Source organism: Natrix helvetica (genome assembly GCF_964273705.1).
Source record: "Natrix helvetica genome assembly, chromosome: Z".
NCBI lineage: Eukaryota > Metazoa > Chordata > Lepidosauria > Squamata > Natricidae > Natrix > Natrix helvetica.
The window spans coordinates 31,421,936-31,434,752 of NC_138554.1; the positions used below are offsets into that span (position 1 = coordinate 31,421,936).

General features: G+C 34.3%; 1 protein-coding gene across 1 annotated transcript; it reads right to left on the minus strand.

Annotated features, from left to right (window-relative positions):
- Positions 1 to 452: 452 nt before the first annotated feature.
- On the minus strand, positions 453 to 12,525 carry LOC309401390 (vomeronasal type-2 receptor 26-like; the record flags this gene model as incomplete). The annotated part of the gene is made up of 5 exons (XM_081970460.1): positions 12,498 to 12,525; positions 5,783 to 6,389; positions 4,692 to 4,919; positions 2,832 to 2,958; positions 453 to 1,351 (listed from the first exon to the last, which is right to left on the minus strand). The coding sequence occupies exons 2-5, from the start codon at positions 6,386 to 6,388 to the stop codon at positions 453 to 455; spliced, it is 1,860 nt and encodes a 619-aa protein (XP_081826586.1). The 5' UTR covers position 6,389; positions 12,498 to 12,525.
- Positions 12,526 to 12,817: the final 292 nt, after the last annotated feature.

Here is a 12,817-nt window from a genome sequence, read left to right on the forward strand (position 1 = left end):
AATTGCAGTATAAACTGCCTTTCTTTGGTCCTTTTGGCATGTGCCAGGGTGTCCCATGACAAGTTTTTCATATTGGCCTTCTTCACATAGCCTCAGGACCCTGACTGAGAGCCACTGTTCTAGAGTATATCAGACTGGTTCCTAGAAGTCTCAATAATTGCTACATTAAAGTTCATACACCTGGAAAATAACCACACTAGGATTCATTCCCTTACATGTGCATCCAGAGTGGATATTCCTATGTATCAATTTTCCCAAATATTTATATGCATTCTTAAACCTATGACTACTGAAAAATGATTACACATTTAGCACCATATTTGCATATGATGAATTTAAGAAATTTGTTGACTTGGGTGCAGATACAAAATTAACTATTACCTCTGTTGATTGCAGTAGAACACTCTTGTTGATGTTCTTTAAAGAATGAGTAACCACAAACAGATTTCTATTTATGTTCTCCTTATTATTAGTTCTTTACTATTAAGCTCAGGCTTTAGAGCAATTATATAACACTTGGGCAAAAAGATACAACCCAGCAAACCAGCACTGGAGGTCAAGATGGAGAAGATCTCCACAACCACCATGTATTTTCCCTTGGTGCTTAGGTAAGTTGGGACAAAGGTGATCCATACACTGCAAAAGACTAACATGCTGAATGTTATGAACTTGGTTTCATTAAAAGTATCTGGCAACATTCTGGCAAAGAAAGCTACAATGAAACTGATTAGAGCCAGAATTCCCAGATATCCCAGAACACAGTAAAACATAAAGTCTGACCCTTCGTTACACTCTACCACAATTTCTTTAGTCAAAGAATGCATGTCGAGGTCTAAGAAGGGAGGAGCTGTACACAACCATATAGTACAAAGGAGTAATTGAAAAACAGAGCAGAATAGGATTATAAAAGTAGCCAATCTTTTCCCCACCCAACTCCTTATTCTGGATCCTGGCTTTGTAGCCATGAATGCTAGAACCACAGTGATGGTTTTTGCCAGGACAGAAGAAATTGCTATCGAGAAGATAATGCCAAATGTGGTTTGCCGGAAAATACAGATTATAGTGTGAGGTTGGCCAATGAATAGGAAGGAACAGAGGAAGCAGAGCAGGAGGGATATGAGGAGAGTGTAAGTGAGGTATCGGTTATTGGCTTTGACAATTGGAGTATGCTGGTATTTAACAAAAATCCCCAGTACCAAAGCTGTGATTGCAGAAAGTAAAGCAGCCATAAAAGCTAAACCAAAGCTCAATGGTTCATCATAAAAGAGAAAATTTAAACTCTTGGGAAGACATCCATCTTGGTTACTGTTTGCATACTGATCATCTGGACATTGAATACAGTTATCCATGTCTGAAAAAAGATAAAATAATAACATCTCAGTGTCTTGAATACATATCTCATTTTATCAAGGGTTTGTATTTCTTTTCTTTTCTTTTTGATTCCTAACAAGGATGAGAGAAAATGTGATAAAGATCCAATTTTCTAAATATGTAGTGGGAATCTTGTCCATTTCTTTAAATAACAATAATTATATCACTAAAATTTGCAGTATTGGACAATTTAAAAAATTTAATTCATACAAATCATTAATATTAATATAGTATTGTTTTTCTCTGTTAAATTTATATTTGAATAAATTTATTCAGAGATTTTTCTTTTGACCTTTTCCTCCAAAAATGGTTGAAAACAAGTGTTCACATTATAAAATTAGTGGAAAATAAGTTTAATAAATAATGTAGAAATGCACAGTTATGGCTAATTGACTACAATTTATACATCTATCAGTATTTTAAAATGCTTATTTGAGACTCAACTTAGATATTGCTCATTTGTTCAGATTTCTTATCACAATACTATTGTACGCAAAGCAAAAGAGGAAGTTATTATCTTTTCAAAACTCTCCCTGTGTATCATAATCTCTTAATCTAGTAAAATTTTAATCATTAACCTTACTGTCCTTAAAATCTGAGCAGGAAATGTACACAGGAGAGTGTGTGTGTGTGTGTGTGTGTGTGTGTGTGTGTGTGTGTGTGTGTGTGCATGTGTGTGAGAGAGAGAGAGGGAAAGAGAGGGAGAGGAAGAGAGAGGAGGAGGAGGAGGAGGAGGAGGAGGAGGAGGAGGAGGAGGAGGAGGAGGAGGAGGAAGAAGAAGAAGAATTATTTTACAATTGGTGAGCATCCATCCTAAATTGCAATCCCATAACACTTAAAATAATTTTGCATGATATAATAAACCTAGCCATACTAATCTCCATTCATCTGATTCTCCATCCTTCCAAGATGAAGATCCAATTTGTTGGGGACAATATGCTGACTCTGTAAACAGTTTAGAGACAGCGATAAAGCATTTTGAAGCAGAATATAACTTTAAATGCTATTGCTATACATATAGCACAATGGGTAATCCTCTTCTGGATTTTTGGGGTGCCTGTACACACAGCAATCAACCGGCCTTTATGTGGGTAGCAGTTCCGGAAACTGGAAGAGCTAGTCTTCCATTTTCCAGTGTGAGCATGCATGCCAGACAGCTGATCGGCATGTGTGCATGCGCAGAAGTAACCGGAAGATTTGCTAGCTGAAAGTTCATTTTCCAGTGTGCACATGTTCCCTGGGCAGCTCCTCTTCCTGGTCACGCCCAGACAAGCTTGCAAAGTGCTCCCTTTTGGGCACTCTCATCCCTGATATAAGACAGGCTTGAAAATTACATTAATTACAAATCACAAAGCACATATTATTATGGCTTAGAATTGTATGCAAAGTACACCCTTATTTAATTAAAAGACTAAATAAAATTTATTCATTGTAACATAGCAATATATTGTATTACCTACCATTCTGGTTAGAAATCTTCCCTTTGGGACATGAAACACAGTCATAGCAACAGAATGGTTTCCCATCTTTCTTTTTTCTAACAGAACCTGGATGGCAGTGGTCATTACATACTGAAAATGGTGGTGTCTATTAATAAACAGAGGGGAGAGAGAACTTAGCAAAATATTTTCAAAGAATTTTTCTCATTGAAAACGGCTTTCTCATTAAAGAGACAAAAATCCTCATGTGAAACATATCCATTTATTCAGGACATGATTCTAGGACCTTGATAGCTTGAAAAAGTTCTCTTACTATTTGCTTTATTAAGCTAACATTCTATTTTGGTTCTTAAAATAGTTTTAAATCCATAAACAAAATGCACATCCATAAATTTTTTTTCACAGATTTCTGTAAAAAAGATTTTCTAAGAAAATTTCTGACTATATATATATACTAGTCTCCCTTTATTTATTTATCAGTACAAATACAACACAAATATATATATATATATATATATATATATATATATATATATATATATATATATATATATATATATATATATATATATATATATATATATATATATATATATATATATATTTGTGTTGTATTTGTACTGATAAATAAATAAAGGGAGACTAGTATAGATCTATTTCGAGCTAATTAGCTCTCATCAGCTAGCCATACCCTTACTGGGATTTGAACCCGGGCTGTATATATCTTAGGCAGGAGTCTTAGCCACTAAGCCACGGGCTCATTTCCTTATCAGTTGAGCCAGGGAAATAGGTATGTATTTGTGTTACAACCCCTGGTAATATATATAAAAAAAGGCAACTTTAAAAATAAAAATATGGTTTTCTGCCTGCATGGTCTTCTGTGATAAGCCGAAGGACAGAAAGAGGGAGTAGTGACCTTCCTCCCATATTTAGGCATACCAGGGGTTGTAACACAAATACATACATACATACATACATACATACATACATACATACATACATATATGTGTATCTATTCGCGGAGTTTTTTTTTTTAAAAAACCTGCGATCCTTAAGAAGACGCTTAAAAGGAAGCGAGGAGCCGAGGTATTAGGGTAAGGGGATTAGGGTAAGAGTGTCGAGAGGTCCCTTATCCTCTCGACACCCTTACCCTAATCCCCATACCCTAATACCTCGGCTCCTCGCTTCCTTTTAAGCGTCTTCTATTCGCGGAGGTTTTTTTTTTAAAACCTGCGATCCTTAAGAAGATGCTTAAAAGGAAGCGAGGAGCCAAGGTATTAGGGTAAGGGGATTAGGGTATGGGTGTCGAGAGGATAAGGGTATTTTCGGACATACACCAAGCGACTATGTGAATGTCGACATTCACCGGTGAAGGTCCGAATGTAAAACAATGTAATGAAATATTCGGTCTTTCACCGGTGAATGTCGACATTCACCAGATTTCGGTCTTTCACCGTAACATACATACACACACACACACACACACACACACACACACACACACACACACACACACACACACACATATATATATATATATATATATATATATATATATATATATATATATATATATATTAAATTATCTCATACATTTCTTGTTCCTCATATTATTCCCACAGTATGCTGGGCTCCACTTAGGTTATCCCGTACATTTATATTCATAAATGTATATGATACATCATTTTAGTATTTTCCATGAAGTAAACATTAAATTATCACCGATAGGCAATCAGATAGGTAGATCTACTATGTATAATGTCTTCTGCTGCCTATAATGTGGAGTGCGGAAATGTGGAAAGTCCAGATTTTACACATGTTCTTCAAAAGAAGGAAATTGTCTTTACCTTCCTAGCTCAACATTCTATAATAAAACATTACCTTATTGAAGTTGCTATGCCAGAGGATCTTCCCATCATTGATATATAATTGTTTAGTAGATAAGACATGTGGGTTCAACTTTCCTACTTTTACTCTGGAGAATGATTTGTTTGAAAAAGTAATCCAGTTAATAATATCAAATCCGCCTTCCAATTCACGTTGCTCATCGAAAGATACTAGGTCTCCAGCACTGTTGTTAAATGAAATTCTCCTCAAGAAAGAGTGAAGCTGCAATGGAAGATAACAAAATGAGTTTTAAATGAAAAGGTGAAATGTCTTTATTATTGCCATTTCATATAAATATTGAATTGATATCTTCTAAACTCCTCAGTGTGGATTAAAAGCAAGTAGCAAATAAACACACACACACACACACACACACACACACACATATCACAACAAAAAAGTATAATAGACATAGATATGCAGAAGCTGAAAGAAACAACAATAAAACAATGATGTAATAATTTTGGAGGAAAAGCAATGTGAAATTTAGAAAGTGATGCTGATGATTCTATCAATAGAGAAGACATGAAGAAACTAACTAACCGAAAATTGCACATTCCTATTTTAATAAATACAATTGGCTGATATTAGGCATTATATATGAAAGAAATGATATGGGTTATGACATTTTTTTAAAAAAATGGCTCATAATTTATTATGAGGAAATTATCTGAGATGATATAGACAGAATTATTTGTGGTTGTGATCAATAGTAATTTAACTTTACATAGTGCTACTGTGAAGTTTCCAAGAGTTTCCCTAATTAATTTACGAGCCCCCAGACAAGGTTAAAAAAAAAACCCATTCATTTATTAGGACTAACACGGACTTCTGTGTAGCTGAAACTAAATCACACTTAATGGCGTCTGACCTTTACCCCTGTGCCCCCTCCCCTCTGGCTGACGTCAGCAATCACATTCTCCAACAGTACAGAAATATGAGACTTTTACTCTGGCCAAAGGTATGCATAGTATTTCCCTCCCCTTCTCAAGGTGATAGTAGTCATGGAAACACTTTAGGTGTTGACAGCTACTTTTTAATTGCCTATTTATGGCAATAAAATTGATTTGAATATGAAATCATACCTGCCAAGGTTGTGGGCTCCCAAGTGTTCTCATCATTCTTTGCTGGGAATCCAGTGACCGCATGGCATCTAAAGCATGTGCCACAACATAGACAGCATTATATACACTATAGCTTTGGGCTGTCATCTTCATTTCAAAAAAGGGTCCAGGAAGGTTCTGCAATTTTTCTCTCCCAGTGCAAAATTCTGTATGCTCCTCACCAGTGTAGTAATTTGAAAATAAACAGTTGAAAGCCTGTTCCCAAAAATCATTAATGAAATTGTCTTTCTTTAGTAAGTTAGGCTTTATGGTTGTAAGGAAATGTTGGAATCCCAATACTTCCCTGGAATGAGCTGCAAAAGACAAAGTCCCTTGGAATACCATTATATCCCAATCCTTATGAAACTGTAAAGCTGGGAAGTCCCATTGGGCGGTCATAATCCATACTCTGTCTAAAGTGTCTGCTATGTCATTATTTTGAGTAAGCAAGAATTTCAAACTCAGTACACAATGAGTTTCTGCATATACCAGAAGTGCTTTGACTTCATTGATCCTAAAAAAATTGAGTGTTTTTTCAGTCTTCATATATGAGTCATGGATTTCCAAAAAGTTTGTTATGGAGGGCATTCTGTCAGTGAAAGCAGAACAAATACCATTTTGGGAAAGCATTGGCACCAAGGTCCGAACAAAACTTTGTCCTTTATCATCATCCAGTGTGATGATCCCAACCCATATCCATTGGAAATGTTTAAGTAGTTTGACAATACCCTTATACTGATGCTGTTCATTGGGAACCACCCGGTATATGAAAGGGAACTGTATTTTAGTAGAAAATAAAGGCTCAAACAAGTAATAAGAGACCTAAGCAAAAACAAAGTTCTTGGCATAAGTAAAATAAAAATGTGCTTACTGATATATTATAATGAACCTTCTTTTTAATTAGTGCCCTCCAATATGGATAGATTTCCCATTTTTTGAATGTAATATATCCATAATTATAACAAAATAGCAATTGAATATTACATGTATCAAGCTTGCCAGGCATGTGCAACTGTAACTGCCAGTGTGACTAATTGTCAATATAATTGGAGAAAATTAGATTAGGGAAAATTTAAGTAATTTAATGTTAGGATTTTATTATTGCAAAACAATAATAAGAATTACTATTTCAAAAATATATTATTTTTTTAATCCTAAAATTTCTTGAGAATTTTTTTTCTAAATTCATTCTTTAATCCAGACTGTATTTTGGAATAATTTTTCTCATATGAAAAAAAAATGTAACTAGCATTTCTAATATCCTAAGAATGCAATTTGGTACTTCTTGGAATTAAAGAAAAAAGGAATTTTTCACCATTGAAATATAATTTCAACTTCTAAATCAGTTTCACCTTTTTCTAAGCCTGTTTCCCAAACCACCAGTGAGTAGCTAAACCCCCAAGATGATAGCCAGAATGGCTTCTGATAAATTAATAAGTACCATGATGCAAGTGGTATGGCTTGGATTAGATTTCAGAGCTTAAATCTAAGGTTCCAATACAAATAGTTCCTATATAGCTATCCAAACAACAGCATGTAATCAGGGCATCTGCATATAACTCCAGTGTTATTACATGGACTGATAAGGCATATTGACATCTAGGAATAATGTTATTCAATACAATTTTTTTCTTCTTTTTAAGTGTATATGTTTGTATATATGTGTTACTTTATAAATGCCATTTATATAGCAAAGTGGTGCTGATTTTAAATAACAAACATGGGTGTTTAAATGAGGGGTATGTAAGACATTAAAATTACTAGGCTGCATCATTAGATGAAGCCCCTCTATCTTATTTTCTCTCTTGTCCTTATATAAACATCTTACAAAAATTATTAAAATCACTATACATAGATGAATTTTCCTACCTGGGGAATTTTATAAATACTTGAGATCGTGGCCATATGAAAGGAAGTTTCTGAATGAAGTGCCCCAGTGATTGCTATCAAATTCTTCCCTGAATTACATTTGTAATTTGGAACTGTTTTTTTTGGGCTATAAAGGAGATCCATGGTTGTCTGAAAGGTTAACCTGTCATTGAAGTAGCTGTCATAAATGTGGAATCCCATTGTTACATTAGCCAAGAGCCTTGGATTCTCATTGATTTCCTTCATAGCATACAAGAAGGCCAAGACCTGCTGGTAGTTCTTTGTCACTACACTGCAATGAAAGCATTGGTATAATCCAATAATATTTTAGACAATTATAATCAAAAGCACATATTTCTTATAGAGACATTTGTTTTTCAGAATGTCATTTATTCTGCCAACAACCACATACTTCATTAGAAGTAAAGTATATATACATTTGAAATGATCAAGAAATGACTCAGAAAGTAACTTTACTCCTGTTATGAAAGTTTCACACCAGTTATTTAATTAGGTTAGTGAGAGAAAGAGGCTGTTTGTATTGGTTTCTTTGCTGTTCAGATGCTTTGTCTATAATCAGTGGACAAGATCTACCTGTCTCTAGGTGAAGACAATATTGTGTGCCAAAGGAAATCACATTTCTAATTGTTCCTTAGGTTAAAAATGTATGAAAGGAGAAATGAATTATGAAGCAGCAAAATACAACATGGTGTATAAATGAGAAAAGCAGCAGTTGGCTGGGCTCAGAATTACTACTAAAGAGTGATAAGACTTTTTCATGCTTAATGGGATGAATGCATCCAGCCATTAGGAATTAGTCAACAAAATATGGTTAAAATATTATTGCAGGGTTACTATTTTCTTTGGAGTTTTTGTCCTGAAAACTGAAAGGAGGAAACTATAGTGTCATTAATTATAGAGTTCTTTGATAAAATTGTCCTTTTACATCTCATCCACTTATTCTTATAGTAGATATGGCTTAGGCCTCATTGATTTTAGTGAATTTAATTTAACTTTGATTTGGATTATGATTATGTGTTCATTTTCAGTACCATGATTTGACTCGCTTTTTGGTTCAGATTTATTTATGAGAAACTTTTCTTTTTCATTTTTCTTCCTTTCATATTTTTCTAGCCCTATAACAACCACATGACAAACACTATATTAAGAAAAGCACTTCAGAACCTGAATACAGGTCTTCCTGACCCACTTCTGACTCTTAGAGTATCCACTCTGCTGACTTGCACAGCTTTGTAATATCCTTTATGTTTAACTTTTAAGAGCTATTGATCAATATAATCATCTCATACTTCTTTGAAACAAGAACTAACACAGTAAAGGGGATGGAAACTGAGGACTATGAGAAAGAGAGAACATGAAACATCTTGATTTATTTTGAGAAATAAATCTCTTAGAGATACAATGTCATTAAGGCAAAATTGCAGTAAATAAGAACCAATTTGCATCAAAATGTAGAGGCAAAACTGAAGGAAGTGCTTCATATTCTATATGATACAGAAAATTAGTTGGGATGTAAGGAAACTAAGTTTTGACAAATGCAGAAAACAGCATGATCTGGTAGACACATTAATAGAGTGTAGTTCTCATGAAAGAAAGGCAAAATGCAGAATTGAGAAAATGATATTTTGAAAACCTGTAACTATATATTTAACACAATCTTATTGAAATTCTCTATTTTGCTCAAGTAAGGAAATGTTCTTTCTCTTCTTAGGAATTATGATAATGTTCTCCTGAATCTCTCATTGAAATAAGAAATTCCTTACATAGGATCTTCAATAAACATTGATCTGGGGTATTCCTGGAAAGACAGAGCCTTGAAAAAGGAGACGAACTGAGAAGAGATCCCTCCAATGACAAAGTTACCTGGCTGGTAATATTCATGTGGAATTTGGAGGGCATCAATCCTTTTGCAAAGAATGGGGTACATCTTACATTCAGTTTGGGGCAAAAACACCAGCCATAACATTAGCAGACATAGCAACAAAAAAATCATTGCAAATATAAAAATGAATTTGTTTCCTTTAAAAATAAAATTCAATATCCCACTCTAACTCATAAATATCTAAGGTTAGTTTTCCTATACCAATCCATCTTCAACGATTTTTCATTTTGCTGCTCTCTAGCCACGGAATAAATACAAAAAATGACATGAAATGTTGGTGGCTTTCCTTGCCCAGCATTTGTTATGTCCAGTTGTAACATTTATCTGTTCTGTTTCTGATTGTGAAACTGTTCACTGAAATTTCAGACAAACATAAGCAAGAAACAACATTACCCTCACTTGAGATAATGATGTAGTTCTCAATTAGGTCCCCAAAGTGATCACAAGTAACAGAGTATCTGAAGAAAACATGTTTGTGATTTTGTCCCATACCTGTTCCTTATTGAGAGAGGGAGAATATTTGTTTCTATAACAAGTAGGAAGAATATACAGCTAGAAAAAAAGATTTGGGAGAAGGTAAAGAACATGCTTATAATAAAATAACAATGAATACATTTTTGCAGTCAGAAACTTGTGAAAGTCTCAGAGAAATTCAAAAATAGATTCCATAAAGTTATCATCCACATATCCATCTTGCTTGAATAATGAGCATATTCTGCAAACAGAGTTTTTGTTGCTGTACTGTTTTGAGAGCTCAGATATACTATTAACATTGCATGGCAATCCATTTCAGTGTAGTTTTAATGCCAGTTTTTTTAAAATGAATTTACTTATTTTGTCTTTATTTTATTTATTTTCCAACTTTTATCCTGTCCATCCCACCCCCATAAGGTGAAAGCACATATAAAAAAAGAATGGAGTTCTATCAAGCCAAGAACTAGCTTAAGTGACATTTAAAAGGCATCAGTAACATTTTCCCCACATTCCTTTCTTGCCACTAATTAGCAACTTTTTAAACTAGAAGTATCTAGATTAATGAGATCATATTGTTAATAAGACTTGGGAAACATTAAATGATCATATTGGAAGAGAAAGATACAAATAATGGAGAATATCAGTAGCTCAGGGTTGAAATGAGAGCTCCTTGGTGCTCTCTGACTTGGTTGTTTTCTTGCAGATATGTCATTACCCAAACTAGGTAACATCACCAGTGCTATCAGAAGAAAATAGATTTATATGTTCTGAAATAAAGAGGTTTCTGAGACTATAATGCTAGGACCTGGTAGGAAAGTTGTTGCAGAGAAGTTAAACCCCTTGGTAACTCTTCAGAAAGCTTTAAATTATAATTCAATTGGAGAAGAAAGGCAGCTAAATTAAGGTCAGAGATAGCAATATAACATGAAAAGCCCAAGAGGAAATGTTGTATTTTAATCTATGCCCTTTGCAATGATAGAACCAAGCTGTTTCACTCTATCTTTCAAAACTTGTTTGACTGCTTTATTTCTAAAGCTATAGATAATTGGATTGAGCAAGGGGGTTACTACTGTGTTGAGCATTGTGGCTAACTTGTTGAAATCCATAGATGAGCTTCCAGATGGTCTGACATAGATGAATATGGAGCTACCATAGTAGATTGAGGCTACAGTGATATGTGAACTGCAAGTGCTAAATGCTTTATTCCTACCTTGGGCAGAAGGCATCCTTATAACTGTGACAATAATGCAGACATAAGAGATGGTAGTGATGGAGACAGAAGAAAGCAATGTAAAACATGATGAGGCAAATTCTAAAACTTGAACGAGCTGGGTATCTGCACATATCAAGTTTGTCAAGGGTCCTGTGTCACAGAAGAAATGGTCAATGATATTTGGTCCACAGAAAGGTAGTTTTGACTTGGAAACGATCCCAATTGTAATACAAACAAAACTAATGAACCAGCAGAAAATCACCATCAGTAAACATACTTGGTTACTCATAATGGCTGTGTAACGCAATGGGTTACAAATAGCTAAGTAGCGGTCCACCGACATTGCTCCCAGTAGGAGGACTTCTGTGGTTCCTGCCAGAAAGTATAATGTGACTTGAAAGGTACACGCAAAGAAGGAGATAGACTTCTTCTCTGAAATGAGAATGCTGAGCATCTTTGGTGTGACAGTGGTGGTGATGATAATTTCCAACCAGGAAAGATGGCTGAGAAAGTAGTACATAGGGGTATGCAGGCGGGAGTCCAGATGGATCATGAGGACAACCAGAGCATTACCCATTAATGCTAACACATACATGATCAGGACAATGCAGAATAGAGGTAGCTGCATCTTCTGGAGATGAGAAAAACCAAGTAAAAGAAATTCTGTGACAGCATTCCCTGAGGTATTTTCTCTGCTCTTCAAGATCATTGGGTCAGACAACTATAAACCAAATAACCAAAAATCCACAAAATATTGTTGCTTCTATGAATTCTGAGAATAACACAAGAGAAAAACAAATTAGGATAAATTATGTAATAAATTTATATATCCCAAGAATTTACTGCTTGGGTCTACTTTCCAAACCATCTGAGAAGATCTAATCTATCTATATATTATATTTCACGTACACACCCAATTCTCACACACACTACCACCAAAGTCTAATTTTTATTGGTTTTTCTTCCAAATCAATCAACATATTTTTTTTTTCCTGGCATAGAAAAGAAAATACACAATAAATTTAATCTCTTTACTTCTGTCTGGTTAAACAAAAAATGGTAATATGCTGGCCAGAAGCCTGAAAGTATGAGATTCATGTACCAGTTTGTGTTAGCTTGTTCTATTTGTTTATTTGTTGTCCAAGAAAAAAATAGCAAACTCCTAGCAAATTATGGTGTGAATAGAAAAAAGAAAAAGAGGAAATAGAACACGGTTAATCATTAATATCACTGCTTACCTTCTGGCTCTGGAATTTTGCAATTTTGAATCCTTCATTCAGCATCGGCAAAATTCATTGTATATTGTTAAGGGGGGGAGACATGATAATAAAAATTATTCAAAATTATACAATAACATGAATACAAGAGGTACTTATATATTTTAGTTTTACTACTTAGCAACTTTGTCCATATTTCTTTCTGTTCAGATCAAGATTAATCAAACTATTAAAATAAGATAAAAATAAAAAGCTTCTCTGCGATGCATTTTACTTGCGTGACTTTCTTTTTCAAATCATATTCTGAATTTTTGATAAAATATATTTCCTGAATGTATTAA